The sequence below is a fragment of the Diceros bicornis genome, chromosome 2, assembly GCF_020826845.1.
Source record: "Diceros bicornis minor isolate mBicDic1 chromosome 2, mDicBic1.mat.cur, whole genome shotgun sequence".
Classification (NCBI taxonomy): Eukaryota; Metazoa; Chordata; class Mammalia; order Perissodactyla; family Rhinocerotidae; genus Diceros; species Diceros bicornis.
Genome location: NC_080741.1, coordinates 1,212,409 through 1,234,410, shown reverse-complemented (window position 1 = coordinate 1,234,410; position 22,002 = coordinate 1,212,409). Strand labels below are relative to the sequence as shown.

Genomic DNA, 22,002 nt, shown 5'->3' with positions numbered 1-22,002 from the left:
ATCTAGAAAATCCTAGATAATCAATGGTTTTATTTTAAAAATAAAATAATTCAATAGTGTAGCAGATATAACATTAACAGGCAGGAATATTCCACAATTAATTCATCCTTTCTAATGTTGATGGACTTTTGGCCTGTCCCTAAATGTCGGGGGCTATTAGAAACACGGGCCGGCCCCCTGACTTAGCGGTTAAGTGCACGTGCTCTGTTACTGGCGGCCCAGGTTTGGATCCGGGGCACGCGCCTACGCACCGCTTGTCCGGCCATGCTGAGGCGGCGTCCCACATACAGCAACTAGAAGGATGTGCAACTATGACATACGACTATCTACTGGGGCTATGGGGAGAAAAAGGGGGAAAAAAAAAAAGGAGGGGGATTGGCAATAGATGTTAGCTCAGGGCCGGTCTTCCTCAGCAAAAAGAGGAGGATTGGCATGGATGTTAGCTCAGGGCTGATCTTCCTCACCAAAAAAAAAAAAAAAAAAAAGAAACAAACATGACCTAGGGTAGCTCTGTCCAACAGCAGTGCAGCGATGGGCACGTGTTATAGTTGTGCTGTCCAGTACGGTAGCCACTAGCCACATTTGGATACGGAGCACTTAAGCTGTGGGTGGTCAACTGAGGAACTGAATTTTAAATTTAAAAAAAATGTTTTAATTAATTTGGATTTAAATAGCTACATGTGACCAGAGGCTACTGTACTGGACATTGTAATTATTGGGTTTATGCCCAAGAGTGGAATTGCTGGCGCATGAGGCAAGTATATATTTAACTTTTGTAGATATTGCCAGACTGTTTTGCAAAGTGGTTTTAACAGTTTACTCCGCCAGCAGTTATACGAGCTCCTGTTCCACATTCTCACCGACCCTTGGCACTGTCAGACCGTTTAATTTTAGCTCTTCTTGTGGGTGTGCGGTGGTCTCTTGCCGCTATTTTAACTGAGCTTTCCAGATGATTAGTGGTGTGTGCACCTTTATACACGGTTATGGCTCTTTGGATTGCCTCTTGTGTGGATTATCAGTTTAAGACTTTGTTCATATACTATTGGTTGCCTGTCATTTTCTTATTGACTTGTTGGTATTCTTTATAAATTATATATCCTAAAAACAAGTCCTTTGTTAATTATATAATGAAAAAATATCCACACAGAGGGAACTTTAAAAAATACTGACACCCAAATCTTACTCCAGACCAATTAAATCAGAATTTCTCTAGGGGGGGTCAGAGCATTTTAAAAGGTTCCCCAGGTGATATTAATCTGCCTATTTGAAGGGAATAGATAAGAATTTATTGTAGAAATGACTTGCTATGCATCAAAACTATCTCTCTGAAGCCGTTATGTGGCAGGGATATGTGGACTGTCTGTGGGTCAGGTGGCCTGAGTTTGCTCCCAGGCTCTGATAGACTCTAGGCTTAGTTTCTCTGTGCTTCAGTTTTTTCATCTGTAAAACTAGGTAATAATATCGAGCAAATAGCCTCTGTGAGTACTAAATGAGCAATTGTATGTAAAGTGCTTAGAACTGTGTGTGACATATGGCAAGTGCTCAAGAAGTATGAGTCATCGTCATCACCATCGTCACCATCAAAAGATTAAATCAGCTGCTGTACAAAGTAGTGAGGGCCAGTATCTTACTTGATGGGAAAACATCAGAAACCTTTCCTAAGAGCAGGAACAAGCATGGATGCCCTGTCTCCTCCACTGTCCAACATTGCTCTAGAGGCATTAGCTGATCAGCCAGGCAAGAGAAATCAAACAGAGGCATAAGAATTGATAAAGAAGTAAACTTATCTCTATTTGTTGATGATATGATAGTATGTTTAGAAAACCCTAGATAATCAATGGTTTTATTTAAAAAATAAAATAATTCAATAGTGTAGCAGATATAATATTAACAGGCAGAAATCAATATCCTTAATATACACAAACAATAACCAGTCAGAGGACATGATGGTAGAGAAAACCTCATTTACAATGAAAACAAAGAAGACAGAATATCTAAGAATAAACTTAACAAAACTGCATAAAACTTATAAGAAGAAAATTTTAAAATATTTCAGGAGAAAGATACAAGAGTAGACTAGAACAAATGGAAAGATATCCCCTGTTCTTGGATAGGGCAACTCAACATTATAAAGACATCAGTTCTCTCTGAACTAACTTATAAATTTAACACAATCCTGATGAAGCTTTTCTATGAAGTTAGACAAGTGGAAAGTAAATTTGATATGAAAAAGCAAACATGCAAGAGTATCAAGAAAACTACTGAAAAAGAAAAAATATACAGACATTAAAACTTACTATAATAGCTTCTCTAATTAAAGCAGTGAGACACCAGCGCGTGGACAGACAAGTAATGGAGCAGGAGAGAAAGCCCGGGTAAACACAGAAAGGTAGTATAAGATACAGGTGGTATCTCAAACACTGTGAGTGATGACTGACTTTTAGATGAATGACGCCTTTTAATAAATGACGGGTAACCATTTGGAAAAAATATAAAATTACATTCATATCTTACACCAAATACAAAAATAAATTCCAAATGGATGTGGGATCTAAATGTAAAAACTGAAACCATACAAGTACTAGAAGGAAATACAGGTGAAATCCATTTAAACTGGCTTTCTATGACTCAAAATGCAGAAGCAATTAAATAAAAGATTGGTCATTTTTGCCATAAACAAATTAAAAAATTTTGCATTGTAAAAATCACCATAAACAAAAGACAACTGACAAAGTAGGAAAAAATATTTGCAATATGCCTAACATACAAAGGACTAATATCCCTAATATAGAAAGAGTTCTTAAAAATAGAAGGATAAAGGGACAAAAACCCAACAGAAAAATGGGGAAAAGATAGGAACAGACAATTTACAAAAAATAAAAAGATAAAAAAGGGTCTTAAATATATAAAAACTATTCAAACTCACTTATATGTACTCACATAAATGTAATTTAAAACAACCCTGAGATATCATTTCTCTCCTATCAGACTGGCAAAGATTACAAAGCATGATAATATATTCTATTACTGAGGTGGTAGGGAAAAGGACCCTCTGTTATACATTGCTGGTGGAAGTGTAAACTGGTATGACCCTTCTGGAGGGGAATTTGACAATTCCTAACAAAACTATACTATCTTTTGACCCAGAAATCCTAATTCTAGGAATTTCTCCTGAAGATACACATCCAACATATGAAAATACATATACATAAGGTTATTCCCTATAATATTGTTTTTAATTGCAAAATACTAGAAAAAACCTATGGCCCATATAAGAGAGTGGTTGAATTAACTATGGTATAGCCACACTATGGATTATTATGCAGCCATAAAAAAGAATGAGGAAGATCTCTATGAACTGATATGGAGTGACTTCCAGGACATACTGTTTAGTGAAAAAAGCAAAGCACAAAAGAGTATAGGTAAGAAAGAAAGATATATAAGAAGATATGCATGTATCTGCTCATTTGTGCAAAAAGCAACACAGGATGGTTACACCAAAAACTGTGAGATTGGTCACTTACCGGGGATAGGCGGGCACAGGGTGGAGAGAATGGGAATGTAACTCTGATCTTGGAAACATGGTGACATTTAACCTACTCAAACATAAATCAAAATCAAAAAGAATGTGGGAGGAACTCAAAATGTAATACAAAATGAATGGAATGGAAATGAAAAGAACTAACTGAAGTAAGTATGGAAGATTGTGTTTTGACTATAAATGGTAAGATTAAAGATAAAACTAAGGATAAAGATAAATTAAAAACAACTATTATACTCTAGTTAATATTTTTGTCCCACAGGGGTGTGGCTTAGCAATTCTAAAATGACTTGAGGTGTATACTAGGATTGAGCAAATAAGTAAATATATTTGTGGAGAATGAGAGCCAGTTTTAGAGAAAGAAGTGACAAATAAGAAAAAGGAAAAACAGGAATGAACCCTGTGGAATTTGACTGGACTTGGAGGTGTCAGGATAACTCATGGTTTTAAATTATTTATGAAGAGAAATTTATATAGAAATATAGATGCATCCATGTGCATACATGTATGCATTTCCTGGATCTGTCCAATGATAGAGTGTAGAAGCAAGACACCCCAGCAGCAATGAGCATACCTAGTACACAGATCTTGCTTTCTAAATACCATTCTCCAGTAAAAGGAACCAGAAGTCTTTTGAGAAAGGGTTGATTCTAGGGATGGGTCAGGGAAAATACAAGATGAGGCTGGAATATCATGTGCTGCTAGAAAGTAAGACAGTATTAAAAAAGACGAGGGTAACGTTGAATAGATACAGGCATCAACCTGAAGGACCTCCCAATGGCCAAATCTAGGACAATTGGAGTAACAAAGTAAATAATAATAGTATGGCTTATAACCTGTAGATAAAAATAAATATCTATGAACCTATACTGATAAAAATAAATAAGCAGATGGAGGAGAAGAGATAGCTTTTTCTCACAGGAGAATTCCAATAATAAATATAGAAGGAATGATAGAAATAGAAAATCACTTTCACATAATAAGTGTTGCAGGCAAGATTGATCAATTAATGCTAAAATTAGTGGGCAAAAGTATGATATGAAACAGAATATTTGCATAGTCTCAAAATGTCTTTCCACAAGATACTTATAAATTACAGAGGGGAAAATAGTAACTTTCCATGGAGAAATCTGGAAGACACGACCTTTACGAAGCGATCAAAGTTTACATCACCATCATAAGACATATCAACATCATGTACTCTTGATACGATGCTCTGGGAAGAACAAACATCACTTCTGTGGTATTCTTGCCCAAAATCCATAACTTCAATTTAATCAACAGAAAGCATAAGCCAGTTACAAATTGAAGGATATACCAGAAACAAAACAAAACAAACTGGCCAGTAGTCTTCCAAAGTGTCAAAGTCTTGTAAGACAAAGAAAGACTGAGGAACTGCTATAGATTGGAGGAGACTGAAGAGACATGACCACAAATGCAATGTGGGATTGGAGATTCTAGACTCTGGACCAGAAAGAGGACATCAGCAGGACAGCTGGCAAAATTGAAATAAGATCTGTAAATTAGTTACTAATTTCCTGACAATTACATTATTGTCATGTAACATGTAATATTAGTGGAAGCCGGATGAAGGATATGTTAGAACTCTGTACTATTTTTGAAGCTGTTCTTCAAATTTTTGAAGAAACTAAATCCAAAATTAGTTAACAATAAAAAGTTTAAAAAATGTAGTGGGTTTTTAGCCACTTGAATTCAAGTAAGGAATAATCACTCAATAGGAGGTTGTAAAGAGATTCAAGCCATAACTGGGTGGTCCAATTCATAGCCTTTAAGGTCTCTTTAAACCATGAGCTTTTTTTGAGAATGTTGACAGAATTCTTAGCTTAGAAGGTGAATTGTAGGATTCGCCACAAGCTTTGATCCAATGCTAATACCCTTGACTTTGTAGAAAGTGAACAGTTAGCTCCATTTTACTTCATTTCAGCAAACGATGCACGCTGTGAGGATCAGAGTCTGTTATGACATATTTGAGTTAGCTCACGATGAAATTCCCTTTGCTTCAACTTCCAAGACTTGAAACACATGAGAACAAGTTTACACTCATGGATGAGTTTTCAGCCACATTCCAAAAAGCCATTCTAAACTATACTAGATAATCACAAAAAAGGCTCAAACAAGTTAAATCAGGTGAAAATTACACTCGTAAGTGGAGAACAGCAGATTCCACAACAATAAATGCAGTATGATCCCATTTTTGTCAAAAGTAAAAATAGGAAAGAGTCTAACTTTTTATATGGTAAAACACAAACAGTGGCTAACCTGGAGTGGTTGGAAGTGGGTGTTTTTTCTTTGCTTATCAACAATTTCTAAATTTTCTACAATAATTATGTTACTTTGTAATCATAAAACAGTAAAAGTTATAAATGTTTTTAAAAAGAAAGTAGTGTAACAATTTTTCAGGTCTATGAACAGCCAGTAACCACTCCAAACAAATGGACGTAGCCAAATATAAAATATCTATACCCCCGTCATCTGTGTTAGGATGACTGCCTTGAGGCTACAAATAGGAGGTGATAAGTGAATTTTCTCCTATGGTCACTTCAGTTTAAAATGTCAAAAATTACTCAGAGAACAAGATTAAACATTTGCAATTATTAAGTTAACAATGTCACAGAAAACACTAACATCTTAACCTGATTTAATTTTTAATAGTTTATTTTTTAAAGTGGAAAGAGAAGATGCACGCTTTCTAGGGAGAATAAATAGATACGTGTATTGGGGTATTTTCTTCTAGTCATATTTCACCTTATAGGACATTTCTTAAATGAAAAGGATTAATTTTGCCCTGCTTTTTAAACTAGTATCCATCTCCTGGTGATTAGACACTAAAGCAGTGCTTCTGAAATTTTGATGTGCATTTGAATCAACCAGGGGATTCTGATTCTCTAGGTCTGGGATGGGGCTTGATTTTGCAAGTCCCCTTCGGTTTTGTTACAAATGCAAAATCTCGGACCTTACAGAGGTTTACTCAGTCACAATCTACATTTTAACAAGATCTCCATTTGGCTTACTAACACATTAAGATTTGAGAAGCTCTGCTCTAAAGGACCCAAAATAGTCTAGCTGGACTTTTGGTTTCTACAGTTTTCTGTGAAAATTATTTAAAGAAATAATAATATTAAAAAAGATTATAGAAACCAATGTTGCCACTTATCTGTGAGCAGACAACACAACTTTGATTTATAAAACTATTTTTAGATAGTCAAAACATTCTCCTTAAAATGAAAATAAAATTTCTTTGGTTCTCAGGTGACTTTAAGGTTAGTTCTTGTTGGTTTTTCGTCCTTATTCATCCTTATGCTATGTACTAATTCAAATGCAATCACTTCCCCCTGCTTGTCTCTCATCTGAGAAGGATTGTTTTAGAATCTGTTTTTCTATATTCTACTGACATAATGAAGAAACTCAAACCTTTCAGATGCTATGATGATGGGATTATAAAAGGGATTAAATGGCACAATTACAGCATATCTTTGTTTCTGATCTGCAGTAACAAATAAATGAGTTTCTAGAGCTCTCCAACAACACATTTAGGGAAAGAAAATGGAATCCATGGGTAATTTAGTGAGCTTAGTACTAAAAGAGAAAATTAGAGTTATTACCCACAAGCCACTAAATTATTGTATAAGTCCAATTTTCTTTATTCTTAGATGACAAAACTTTTGGGTTCTGGAAAATTATTATTTCATTTGAGGAACAGTCATACCATGGCTAACCACATTACAACTTTGAAGAACTATGACATTTCTGACTATTTTTTTTCTGAACATTTTAACAGTGAACTGCTTAGGATTCTACCTACGAGGGGTCCAAAAAGAAGTGATTGTGTGGCTAAATTTAACACTGAATTTCGTCTTACACTCTCAACTCTGATAAATCTTACTGGCTCATGTTTAAACTCACTGAAGCCATTCTACTCCCATCTTCTTCACACCTTAACCATCGACACTCTCACTCCCACCAGGATTTCCAACAAGATACACTGAGAATTTGTTTACTAACATAAACTCTAATAAAAAAATTAAGCAACATGTGTTGTAAAAATAAAGTAGGGCTCAGTAAATATATTTTACATCAAACCTGCTTTTTTTTTTTTTTTGCCTCTTAATTTTTTTTTTATTGATGTTTTAATGGTTTCTAACATTGTGAAATTTTGGGTTGTACATTTTTGTTTGTCCATCACCATATATATGACTCCCTTCACCCCTTGTGCCCCCCTACCCCCCACCCCCCACCCCCACTGTCCAAACCTGCTTTTTTTAAAAAGCCTGAAAACAAAGAACATACACATTCAATTAGTATTGTTAGATATGAGCTGATAAATTGAGCCTAAATATTTGAAAGTAAATATTTGAAATATAAAAGAAATGAAAATAAAGTAAATGTTTGAAAGTAGAAAATCAAAAGAGTGTTTTCACAGAGTCACTGCAGTGTCCACCACAGCTGAGTGTGTCACTGTAAGATTCAGGAGTTAACAACGCTGCCTTCAGAGCAGAGAGGGCGATGGAAGAACAGATGACACGGAAGAGCTTCCCAAGTCACCACCCCCGCCCCTGAAGTGCCTGCTGGTGGAGAACAGGGGAGAGCTGAGACCTGTCTTTGGGCACAGGGAATGCTCTCGTAAGCTTTTCAACCTTATATGTATTTTGGTTATAATGTTAACCTTAAAGTCCATAGGCAATTTTGTTAAGGGAAGGTCATACCAAAAACATCAGCCTATGATTTAAGGATTTCTTACTGTTGTTTAACAATTTATGATAGTATTTCATTTAATTTCAATAAGACTCTGAAAATATAAATTTTACCTTTCTTGAATATTGTAATATCTATTTCATCATTAATCATTTTTCTCACAACCAGCATTTTAGATCAGTTTCCTGAACTACTTGCTTTTCACAGATGCTAAAATATTAATATTTAATAAGCAAATATTTGTAGCTGAAAGATACCTGGATTGATCAAAGTCATTTTACTTTTTGACTTACCAAGGTTTGTGGGTAAGTTGTGCTTCCTCATCCTCATGGGACGATATACTAACATGGAAACACTATCTGACCCTTTCATATGTTTCTCGGTGTTGATGATTGATTATACTCTCCAAACTATAACCAAGACTTTTAAATGAGGGCTATAAGTTGTGATACTGTGATAACTCCCAATACCATTTTGACAAAATGGGTAAGAAAATGGAGTCATTTAAAATAATTTTGAGTAGAAAAAAAGCAGGTACAGTATGACAGGCAATGGGTACAGTAAGACACCATCTTTAGAAAGCTCAGAATAAGCAAAACTAAACAATATGCTGTGTTAGAAGTATGTTCACTTGTGACAAAAACAATAAAACAAAAAGCATAAGCAAGATTCAAGATGGCTGTAAACCCTAAGGGGTAAGCATGAGGACGGGGTCGGCGAGCAGCAGGTTACCAGGATGCTCACGCACACACACACACATGCACACACGCACGCACACACACACATGCTTTATCATGAGGATTACTTAACAATTTTTAAGTGCAAGACAACCAGGAGGTTTAGATCTTTCAGGAACAAATTGATGATGAAATTGTAGGGATTCCTCTTTTAGCTGGGGTACCATTTTGTTCTAAAAATACTGAGTATTGTGTCCTGTCAATAATGCACTTTTCTCTGTATTTTTCAATTTATGGCAAATATTTAGTGATTTTTTCTGAGATCCTAATCACTAAATAATATGAATAATTATTCTCAATAATATATTTTTTATATTTTGTTTTATTATCCATCTTACTTTTTAAATAGTGATAGAGCAAGACTAGTCATTTTAATTAATGAAGATAAAGGAAATCTCAGATAATTCTGCTCATATTCATAGTTCATTTTATATGGTCATACTGTCAATCAATGAATGTGTTATTCCTAGCAGATATTCCTGGAATTATGTTTTTGATTCCAGAGACTAGGTGCACGTGGACTTTGATCTCCATTAAATCATGTAGAAAAAGGCTCCTCTTCCTAGTAAATCAATAGTGTGGAAAGCAAGCAAGCACAACTTTAATTACCAGATATGAGAGTTTGAAGGAAAGAACAATCTCATATCAATATCACACCATGATTTCAATAAAATAAGAATTATCCCTCATCATTCTAGCCAGGCTGGAATCTAAGAGAGAATGGGATGAGACTAAGGTGCAAATTCTTTCAGTTTTATAAAACATTATAAAACCATTCTTCAGAAGGGCTTGCAAAGGCTCATTCGGATGTGTTCTGGAATACGTCTTTTTTCCCTGCTGAGTACTGGAGGGACTACTTCTAGCAAGACTAATAGGCAAGCTGTCTAGTATAGTTGCAGCAGGACTATGCTCCTCACCACTAGTCATACAAATATTTGCCTTTATGTAAAAAAGAAAACCTCTCTTGGGGACTTGTGGAATACTTTTTGCATGAGAGAGAGAAAAATAAAACCTACAAGTTAACTAATTTGAAATAAGTTCTGAGAGTCTAATCTGAATTTAGACAGATTATTTGAGGTTAAAATAGAATGCTTTACCCTTCTCAAAGAGCCTATTTAGCTCTTCCAATCCAAAAATGTATAGATTTTGAATGAAAATGTCTAACTAATTAAAAAGTCCTTCAAAAGACACCCTGAAACAAAATTTAGTATTATGGAAATTAATCAAGGCAAGTGAAATTAACGTTGGACTTGATTGGATGAAATAAGCAACTGCTAATTTTTTTATGTCTATCATATTTGGTCTCACTTTTAATTTCACAGGAAGAACAACCTTTACTGTACCTGACGAGGGGTTCTTTCTGATTTACTCCTACACCATTCCCAGTCTGAAAGGTCTGGCTTCTGACTCGCCTCATGAGGAAGTCTTCTTTCTGTCTCTTCCAAAAAGGTGGTTTCTTCATAGTTAACATCACCTCCTGTTTTTTCAGAAAGCAGTGTATCAACGCCCTTTTCATTGTGGGGATCCTGTTTAGCCTCTGTAATATCAGCATTCAAGCATTTGTTGATGCCTTTTAGTGTGGAGCTGTCCAGAGAGGGTGCGGTGCTGATTTCCACCTTTATGGCATTGAAGATATCACAAGTGTCTCTCCTAGAGTCTTTTGTAGTTTTGCACTCATAGTTCATGAGATTGTGATAGGATGTGGAATTTTCATCATCATCATAGTAATCTTCATATGCTATTTTATAAATTCCATAACTTCGTTGGAAAGATAGATTGAATTCAAAGCCTCTCCTCTTGGCTAAGTAAAAACAAAAACAAAATTCCATGGTTAGAAAGGTAGATATAAACAGCAGTTGAATATACATAGTAAATAAAAATAGGAAAGTGTGGGGCCAGCCCCGTGGCGTGGTGGTTAAGTTCCATGTGCTCTGCTTCGGCGGCCCAGGTTTGCAGGTTCAGATCCCGGATGCGGACCTATACCACTCATCAGCCATGCTGTGGTAGTGACCTATATACAAAATAGAGGAAGACTGGCACAGATGTTAACTCAGGGACAATCTTCCTTAAGCAAAAAAAAGAGGAAGATTGGCAACAGATGTTAGCTCAGGGTGGATCTTCCTCAGCAAAAAAAAAAAAAAGAAAGAAAGAAAAGAAGGTATATTCAATCTGATTACTATGAATTTAAAACTATCTTCATTTACTTTTTGCCAATTATGCAAAGCAATCATGTCTTACAAATTCAAGTCATCTTATCACTCTGGGCCTAATTTTTCTCACTTGCACAATGAGGGGCTTGAAATACATAATTCCTAAGGACCCTGCAGTCTGTAAAGCAGTTCCATGTAACAAAAATTTAACCATAAATTAGAAGACTCTCATATACATTCAGTTTTAGTTTTAGCTTTTTCAGTCTACCTATTATCTGTACATTTCTTTATTTTGGGATAAAATATACTATTTATAAATTTTATTTTGCTAGAAATTATTAAGCAGCTCTTAATATTGTATGAATTATTCAGCTGACAATACCACTAACGGATATAACTGCTTTAAATATTTTGATGTATACCATTCATGATATTTATATGTTTATAAATGCACACATTAAAAATTAGACAATGCTGTAATACAGTTTTTAAACTTTTAAAAATAATGTGTACATTTTTGATACAAATAAATTTGGAATGAAAATTTTTTTTTCTAAAAAATAGTGAATAGATTTATATTCTGTAAATGGAAGCACTTTATAACATGTCTGTAAACCTGATTAATTATAAGACGAGTTTAGTAAGAATGCATAAAATTTTCTATGTTTTAAATTAGGTGAAATGTGATGGTATCCTAAACATAGTACTACTAGTTGGTGGAAATGGTACAAAGTCTTAGTAGAATAACAAGTGAGAATGTGACAGAAAGTGCTACAATTTTTGTGTGAATGTCATTAAATACTAGATAATTTTTATATATTAAGAATGAAGCCGGGCCGGCCACGTGGCTTATTGGCTAAGTGCGCGAGCTCCGCTACCGGCGGCCGGGGTTAAGATCCCGGGCGCGCACTGAGGCACCGCTTCTCCAGCCATGCTGAGGCCGTGTCCCACATACAGCAACTAGAAGGATGTGCAACTATGACGTACAACTATCTACTGGGGCTTTGGGGGGGGAATAAAAAAAAAAAGGAGGAGGATTGGCAATAGATGTTGGCTCAGAGCCGGTCTTCCTCAGCAAAAAGAGGAGGATTAGCATGGATGTTAGCTCAGGGCTGATCTTCCTCACCAAAAAAAAAAAAAAAAAAAAAAAAAAGAATGAAGCCATATCAAGACGGCAGACAAAAAGCAATTTAATGTTTTGGTTTTCATCTTTCAAAACATGGATCATTTCAGAAAATTTTTCTACTTGGATAGCTTTGTCTTTTAGAGCAGACATTTCCTTAGTGGAAAAAATTATGAAAAGTTATAAAATTTCTATGGGAAAAACAGGTCAAATTTGATTCACTTTACAATACATTCTAGTGTCATTCACATGCTAATTCTATTACTGAAATTTTCCCAGAACTGAAGATTTACAAACCTTTTCAGATTCTGCTGTTTGAAAAATAGAATTTATAGATATCATTCATTATTTGAGCCAAAACATTCATTGTTTGAAACAGAACATAAGCAAGAATTTCTATTCAAAGAAAATGGAAAAGTAGAAACAGATGTTAATACTTTATACACTGTCTCATTTATAGTTTTACTTACTTTTTCTAGTAATATAGTTCAGTAAAATTAAATTAGAATTTTTAACTTACTTTAACAGTGTGAAAGCTGATGGAACTAAAAGGATGTTTTAATAATTGATGGGTTTCTTTTTTCTCTAAAAATGATATAAAGTGACCAATTGTCAATTCAGGAACATTAAGTAAACAAAACTGTCATAAAAACCCAATTTTATCAAAATGATAAAATTGATGTCTGTGGCTATATATTTTATTAGCTGCATATTACAACTATGAAATATATAAAGCATAAATGAGTAATGTTTTTGAAGGAATGTGCAGAATGTGTCAATGGGGAATGTGCCTCCATGTCATAAGGTGCAAGAGGCAGTCTGAGGTAGGCTATGGGAGGACAGTGAGATTGTGACGGATACACCGGGGACATAGCATGTTCCCAGGGCCAAGTGATGCACATAGGTTGGGCCATTTACCACAGCCACAACCCCACATGGGAAAAAGCTTAGTGGTCGTATTTTACAGTTGAGAAAACTGAGGCTGATGGAGGAAACCTACCTAGGATTACTTACCTGGTAACGAGATTTGAATTTAAAGTCAACTGATTCCAGAACTGGAGTTATTAACCTCTGTGTGAAATTGCTTTACTAGAGTCAGAACCATGAGAGAAACAGGTGAATGGAAGCAGAGTGTCCTGGATGTGCTGTCTTGAAGCTAGGGGAAGTACATTAACTATGAAGTGTAACCAAGAAAAACATTTCTCGTTAGTGACTTTCCTTAACATGAAAGGTAAATTCTGACTGAAGTTAAGTAATGGAGATAATAGGTTATAGCAATACAACAGAGCTGACGATGTTTGACTAATAACTTACAAGAAACTTACAGACCAGCAGAATGTAGTCAGGATCTTTTGTAGTCTATACTACACTTATGAAAAATATGATGTTATATTTGTTCGGAAAAGCAAAACCCTGGATAAAGCATGAATTAGCTCTAGTCTTTTGATTTTAATCACATCTCGCTAATTACAATTTTAGACATAAGTAATTATATCAGCTTATAAAAATAAATAATTCTTCAGAGTAATATGTCACCAGATACTCTCATTTTGTCAAAAAATGAAAGCTGAAAATCTGATTTTTATATAAAATATTTTAATGGTTTATTTAATTAAAAAAGAAAACATAATGTCATGCAAACAAAATGAGTCTGAAAGCCACATCCAACCCATATGTCTGCCACCTGAGATCTCTGTGTTAAAATCTTTTTTTTTTTTTAACATTTTTGTTTTGAGATGCTAGTAATACAGATTATTGTTGGAAACAGGAGAGAATTATTATTTCTGCAAATTATTTTCCATTACTGACATGCATTTTCTGGTTGCATGTCTCTCAGTTTCCACTCAGTGAAGCTGAGGTGTAAAATTATATTTACATCTACAAAATGAACCTATGGTAAATATGAGTTAAAAAAAAATGTTTTCCCTTCCTTGCTTCTGGAGTTCCCTGATAAAGAATGTAAAGGGGGGGAGGGTCTTAGTTTCTTAAGGAGAAAAAGCTTTAATGTGAAACTGGAGCCATACTCCCAGGAATCGAAGTGCTACAACTGCTCAGGTACCTGCCCCCTGGGGACGAGCCATCTCAGGGGTTCAGAATTCCTTTGCTGTGTCATCCCAGCAGTGGGGAGATTTATGGGGGTCCTCAGACAGTGAAAAGACACCATTCTTATTCTCAGAATTTCCCTATGGCAGAGCCTGTGATGACAAAAAAAAAAAAAAAGGAGCCATTTGAACTATAAGCATTTTAAACTAATATTTCTCACAATGTTTTACTTTTGAAGCCATGACTCTTTCTATAAACCTACATATTTCAATGACTTCCTTGAAATTTTAAAATAAATACAAATAAGAGCAATGGTAATTTTAGAGGAAAAATGTCATTTTGATCTTGAAAGGCGTGGTTTTAATTTCAAACATTGTCTGGAATGACCAAATAATATCCTGTTGCTTCATGGCAGGGTCAAAATATACAGGTCATTCCTCAACTCATCCTGTCTCAGCGTGGGAGTAGCCACACTCTAGTGAGTTCTGTGACTGACCCACTCCCATTGTAGGTGTGCCTTTAGAACAGAGTTGTTGTTTTAAGTAACTAGCATGGCTAGATTCCTACAGGAACATACGTTGACAAACTCTCCCACCTTTGTCCTCTCTTGAGATGAGGTGTTTGGGGGGCGGTGTTGCTTTGTGTGTGTATGTGCATATTTTCTAAAAGCAGAGACAGACGCTTAACATTTGTTTTGGAGCAGTTTCCAGGCACCTTGAAAACTGTCCAGAACCCTGGAAGAAGACAGGCAGCACGTGATGAAAACGTGTCTTCACTGTCCCGTTAAACAGTGACCGGCTGTACTGTTATGAGTTTCAACTCTTCAGAGTTAGTCTCTGTCCAGACTAGACTCGAGAGGCGATTTACTTTCTACTCTGGGGTCAGAGCTGTGGTGGATATAACATCTAAGGGCCTGTGTTGAATGAATTCTCTCTCTTCCCTTCTTACCTAAAATAATTGTCCGATGTACAGGACGTCACCGAGTTGTTCCAAACCCGTCTCATTTAAGAACTTACGTCAAGAACTGTTCCACAATTTCTTCCCTCTGTCTACCATTCACTTTTGTCCCTGGACTCGTCCTGCCTACCCGGCACGACTCTCCACAGACACTTTTCCGATCTGACTGTCTGCACTTGCACCTGCCGCAGCTGCACGCGGACGACTCACCTTTCTTCCCGTTGGCCCCCACTGCGTGCGCGCTCTGCTTGCAGTTGATGATGCAGCCACAGGGCAGGTGGGTCCAGCGTTTGGACAGGAGGAACACTGGGGTTACAGTGGTGGCCAGCAGGGTTAGTAGGAAGCTGAGTGTCTCGAAGGGAAGGCTCTGAGACCCCACCGCGTGCTGGACCACCATGTGGACCTGCAAAGGCAGAGAGCTTCAGACCTGTCCCGGGACCCCATTTTCCACCTCGCCAAGGCTTGCCCCAAGCACGCGGCACCAGCCCCCTTCTCCAGGCCCCTTCCTGCCTGAGAGCCAGAGCTCTGCTCCTGGGCTGGGCCCTGGTTTTGGTGGTGGACTCTGGGATCCCTAAGGGCAGGCCCTCCGCTCCAGGCCACACTGGGCTTTGGAGGTTTCGGCTCTTGAGCCCGCTCTGCGCCCGCAGCCAGCTCAAGTCTCCACCAGAGAAGCACAGTCCACAGCGCTGGGGACGCTGCCGGAAAACAGGCGGCGTCTGTGCAACCTGCCCCTGGTGCTCCAGGTGGCTTCTGCCACATCTCCGGGCCCTCACCTCCGCCCGGGTCCTTGTCACGGCAGGGCGCCACCCTGCCACCCCCTCTGCGGGGCTCTCTCCTGGAGGCCTGAACAAAGCCTGTTTTGTCCCCTGCCTTCTCCCTCTACTTCTGGTGGCGCCTCTCCTCTCTCTCCCTGCTGGGCATGGGCGGCGTCCCTACCGGGCAGGGATGGAGCGGGGAGAAGGGGATGACAGAAGGTTGGGGCCAAACACCCCTTCTACTACCTGCCTCCCTTTCTGAATACTCCCACGTATCGCCACGAGAGAAGAGAACACCCTTGGCCAGGACAGATCCAGGAAAACTAAGTCTGCCGCCCGAAAGCACCCCCCTCCCACCCCCCAGTTCTGAAGCGAGAACTTCAGCAGCAAAGGCTCCGCGGCCGACCGGCCCGCCGCGCGAGCTGCCCTCCTCCCAGCGCGGCTCCAGCCGAGGCGAGCCCCGGGTCCCCGCGCGCACCGCCCGCCACGCCGCGCGGGCCACCGCGCCTTTACCATCATGGGCAGCCACAGGACGGCCCTCGTCAGCGCCAGGACGAAGGAGAAGCGCCTCTGCGCCGCGCTCACGGCGAGGCTGCGCGGACCGTGGACAGCGCCCCGGGCCCCGCGGCCCGGCCCCGGGCCGAGCGCAGCGGCCGGGCTCGGGGAGCGAGCCCCCGCGCAGCGCAGGGCCGGACCCGGAGCGCCGTCCGGGCACAGGGCAAGCCCCCGGCCCCCGGTCGGGGGGGTCCCGAGCGTGGACGTCCCGCGGGACATCTCCCGGTAGGCGGCACGGAGTCCGGGCGGCTCCTCCGAACACAGCAGTCGGGGGGCGAGCGGCACCGCGAGGCCGGCCAGGAGCGCGAAGGCCGCGGAGTACACGGCGAAGGGCAGCAGCACGTAGGAGCTGGAGCGGTCGGCCAGGCAGCCCCAGGGCGTGCGCACGAAGGCGCCCCAGCCGCTCAGCGGGAGCGCGGACAGCAGCAGGCTGACCGCCCACACGGCCAGCGCCGCGCCCAGCGCCCGGCCGGCTCCTCCGGGGGCCGCCCCGCTCCCCACGGCCCCGCGCATCGTGCAGAAGTTGTACGAGACCAGCAGGGTCGCCTTCAAGTTGCTGGAGAGGCCCTGGCATAAATACAGTAAGGCAGAGGTGGTGCACAGGGACTGGAGGTGGTCAGGGACCTCGTCTGGCCACCGCAAAAACATGAAGATGGTCACCGACAGGACGCTCATGAGATCATCCCCAGACCAGGAAGCCACAAGCGTGGACACGGCAGTTCTGTTCTGCATTTTCAGCAGAGAAACCAGGGAATAAATGCTGCCCACCAGGGCTGCCAGAGTCATTAGGCACGTCAGGCAGAAGAGAGAGAGATTCAGAGCTCCTGGCCGGTCCGTCGAGCTATGATTTTCTTTCCACAGGCTAGAGTCATTTGTTGATAAGTTACTGAAAAATACAGACATTGTTCTTGGTCAATGTTTAATTTCTCTTTCAATGAGTCTGTAAATATTCTCAAAACAAAGCATGGCTGTTAGTTGCAAATCAGATCTCATTTTCTCCTACAAGTTTCCCTGTGATGTCTCCTTTAGTCCAGCAGAAAGTGATCAGGCATGTCTCCTTTAGATCTGACTCAGCCCATCTTTAAAAATTGGGTTCCATTTAAAGCATCAATAAGAAACTTTTCAACATTCCAATTAAAAGCAAACAAACCAAAAACACCCTCCTGAAACCATCAAGTTTCAGGCATGAATGCAAAAGCTCCTCAGGTAGACTGAAAAACAACGATGTCTAGGTCCTTTTGGGTCCTTCGCATGAAGCAAAGCAGCTTGTAGCTTGAGGTAACCAAACTCTATTCACTTTTTAAGAGCGGTAACATGATGCATTTGGTTCCAGAGCTGGATTCAAAGGAGGAGAGATGATTAGGTAGGTCTCAGCTTTGCGGACTCGGAGGGAGAAAGGGGGAGGGAGAGAGAGAGAGACACACACACACACACACACATACACACACGCACACACAGCACAGCCACCCCTGGGAACCGAGCGTTCCTCAGTCAGCCTGTGATCCTCGGAGCTGCGGGAAGGAGGAGTCAGCTGCAAGCAGGAGAAAAGCAGGAACAAAAGGGAGGAGAGTTCAATGTAGGAGCCAGATGAAGTGCGTCTTCTCAGCCTGCCTCATTTGAAGCAAGAAACAGCATCCTTGTTAAGCCTTCCACTTTGGTTTTGACATATAATATTCGCTCAGGCTTGATGTGAGTGACAGATACCACCTCGAGAGTCCAGGCTACTCCGCTAAGGGGCTGCTTTTATTCTTCTCTAGACCTCTCTGATTTGTAATCCATTGGAGAAAGAATATCATCAATGCCATTTTTAAAAGAATAGGATGTACCAGCTTTGTTTTTAAATATAATAAGAGTGTCATAATGGTCTTCATTACACTGAACACGATTTTGCAGACTCTTTGGGTAGAGCCACACCAGCTTTAGGCATGTAACTATTTTCTGTCAATGCCAGCCAGTAAGCAAGCTGCCATTTGAATAAATAATATTTCTAGTTGTCAAAGTTAGATGACATTATCCAGGGCCTAAACAGGAGGTTACCCCACAAAAACATTCTTAACTAGAGTATTTGGGGTATTGTGTACAATCATTGCATCTCTGAACTCATTTTGCAAGATGAGTGGCTTAGCAAAGAAGTGACTGACAGGGGCAGTTCTGGTCCAGCATTTATTTACCAGGATGCTTTAGGGTAGCATTTCTCCTCAGCTCAGACTCACGACCTGGGGCTCCCATTCCGCTTGCGGTGCTGGGGCTCGACTGGAAGCAGGGGAGGGGACAGGGGAGAGTTGATATGGCGAAGATCTGAATGAATGGAAGTGGTGATAGAACTCCATCATTCCTTTCATTGTAGAGGTAACTGAAGCTACATTTTTTTTTTTTTTGTGCGGAAGATCAGCCCTGAGCTAACATCCATGCTAATCCTCCTCTTTTTGCTGAGGAAGACCGGCTCTGAGCTAACATCTATTGCCAATCCTCCTCCTTCCCCCACCCCGCAAAGCCCCAGTAGATAGTTGTATGTCAGAGTTGCACGTCGTTCTAGTTGCTGTATGTGGGACACGGCCTCAGCATGGCCTGAGAAGCAGTGTGTCGGTGCACGCCCGGGATCCGAACCCGGGCCGCAGCAGCGGAGCGCGTGCACTTAACCGCTAAGCCCCTGGGCCGGCCCTGAAGCTACGTTTTGAACCTGAGTCTGTTCAAGTGGAAAGTGATCACACTAATCACTGCCAGCCATGCCCTTCAATAAACACAGCAAGTGCTTTGCTTCTCTGGACTCGTGGTTTGAGTTTCCCTGCACTCAGCAAGTGGGAACAAACCCTCCTGTGACAGCCAGCTCAGCACTCCAGCCCTCCCTGCTGAAGTAATGGACCCTGCAGTGCCGTGTGAGTAGAAGGGTCTGGGTGTAAATTCGTTTTTAAATCATGTTGCTTCAGAAAGCACAAAATGATAAACAGACCTTATTTTTGATCATTTTCAAAGTTCTGTGGCATGCCATTCTGTCTCTTGTCTCAGATCTTATTCTTTGCTGCCATAAACAAAAATATCATTCTTCAATACGGTATTTAGTCCTAGATTTTCCACTGGGTTGGACAATAAGTATCACGGTGCTAAAACACAATGAATAGAAATTAATAATATCTGCTGTAATATCATTTGAAGCCTGGGGACGTTCCCGCTATCAATACCATCATTCCTAGGTTGTCCATTAAATATAAATTTGGAAAAGGGACACCTACCCCTGATGTTGCCCTGGTCTCTGGGCCAGGACAGAAAAGCAAGCATGTCAGCATACCTCCACAGGTTGGGGCTGGAACTGTAGCCGGTGGGGAGCTGGGGAGACATCCGAATTTGACGCCAGACTCTGCTGTTGCTGGCTGTGTCACCTTGGGCAAAAATTCTTATACTTTCTCTAGGTGTCTGTTTCCACATCTGTGAAATAACAGGGCTTGGCTGGATTATGTTTAGGTCCTTTCAAGTTCTAAAATTGGATGATATAATTTTTAAGTAGTTCAGGTTACCTTGATCTTAATTTTCTTTTCTGCCTCCTTCCCAATAATTAATGTCGTTATAAAGAAAAGGTGGCAGGCTGGAAGAGCTGATGCTGGGGTGCATCTCTTTCCCTGCTGTGATGGCAAGGGGGCCTTTATCAATACGAAGATGGTAGAAGATTCCAGCAGCTGGAATGTTGGGCCAACTGAAGGATCACGGCTGCCCTGGAGGTCTGCGTGGACCCAGAAAGCTTTGTGTGAGGAGGAAGTAAACTGTGTCGTGAGTCCCTGAGTCTTGGGGCTTGGTTGTGGCTGGTGGTGACCTAGCTCACACTAACATGGTTAGGATGCTGCTGCCCACACGGCTAGTGAGTGGTGGAGCCAGATTTCAAGATGGTCTGGCTCTGCGTCCTTGTCACAATGAGACATGCATTTTCTAGTTACCCCTCTTAGCACCTCATGCTTAGAAGCACGTCCAATGGATGTCAACAATCATAAAGTTTGTTTCTGCTTTCGTTTCTCGGAAAGCATGTTTGAAATGTCTCATTTTTCAAAATTTTAATTTATAAACAATCTTTACCAAGCTTTATGTTTTATAATACGTATGTTATATATACATATATTATGTGTATATACATATAATAATATATATTATATATGTGAGTTTTTTTGAAAGTTGTAAGCCCTCTACTTAGCCATAATCTCATTTTCTTTACAATATCCTCCGAAACTAATAAAAAAAAAATCAGTTTAAATGCCTTTCAAATAACCAGGATAACTTTTAGGAGACCAGTAAGAATGATTTCTAAGTAGCGTCTTTATGCCTTAAAAAATTTTACTTAGTTCTTGTGAATGAGCCTCGTTCCTCTGTCTGACTTGTGATAAAACTTTATGTCTCCAATTATTTAAAATTCTGTCTTCTAATTACTTAATAAAGCAAATTTATCTTGATTTAAATAGAAATTGTGATTATGCCATAACAGCCTAGGTGAAGACTTATTTATCGTCCTAATGCTGCTCTGGTTACTTTAAAACATACGCACAATATAGCATTGCAGACGATAAAACAACCCACAGAGAATTCCACGGCAATAATTTCATTAGGCTCTTAGTTTTATGAAGTCTTTGATGTAATTATACCTTTGCAAAGTACAGCAGGCAATTCATTTCTCTAAAAGTCTACATTATATCTGAAAATCCTCAAAGAGTGAGAAACAGCGTAAAAAATTCTAGTTGAACATAGCAAAATAACATCCTCAGCAATGTGGGGCTTTGGCAATAAAAAAGTAACCCTAGGATCAAATGGAAACATTTAATCTTGTTTTATGAAAATTTAAAAAAGCATTATAGATAAAGTTAATCATGAAGGTATAATATTTCTTTGTTTCTAGAAATATAGTGTTATGCAGCCAAAACATTTTAGAGGACCGGCCCAGATTAAGACTCTTCTTAACTTAAATCAAAGCTCAAATGCAAGATCTCCTAAGTTATCCAATATATATACACACACGTGTATAACAGACAAATAAAATCCAGATTTTATAAATATAAACATATACAGTAAATATATAAATTTATAATATATATGATTGTATATATATATATATATATAATATCCAGATTCTGCTTTAGCTCATGGTTTTCCCAAAAAATGACCAGCAATTTGGCATCATAGGAGAGCCCAATGCTGTGATTTATCTTCTTCTTTTTCAATGTCGTATCAGAAACCTACAATATTTAATGCTGTCTAATAATGAGTAAGGACACAATTTAACTTGGCTGCAAGTCAGAGAGACTAACTTTGTGAATCTAATCTAGAAACCTGGTAAGCACACTGCCAACCCAGAGATGCCCCTCGACATTTGTGGGAGTTGTGTCAAAGGTTTCTCAAATGGGAAATTTCATGATTTTTTTAAACCTGTTCCATGGATGAGACAAAATTTTGG

General features: G+C 39.5%; 1 protein-coding gene across 1 annotated transcript in view; it reads right to left on the bottom strand.

The window, feature by feature from the left end:
• Positions 1-17,500, bottom strand: part of GPR149 (G protein-coupled receptor 149) — a 61,988-nt gene extending 44,488 nt beyond the window's left edge. The window contains exons 1-3 of the mRNA XM_058550614.1: positions 16,533-17,500; positions 15,475-15,667; positions 10,335-10,792 (exon numbers count right to left, since the gene is read on the bottom strand). Of these exons, the coding sequence (XP_058406597.1) occupies positions 10,335-10,792; positions 15,475-15,667; positions 16,533-17,477 (1,596 nt within the window). The 5' untranslated portion in view covers positions 17,478-17,500. The remainder of the gene's footprint in view (positions 1-10,334; positions 10,793-15,474; positions 15,668-16,532) is intronic.
• Positions 17,501-22,002: the final 4,502 nt, after the last annotated feature.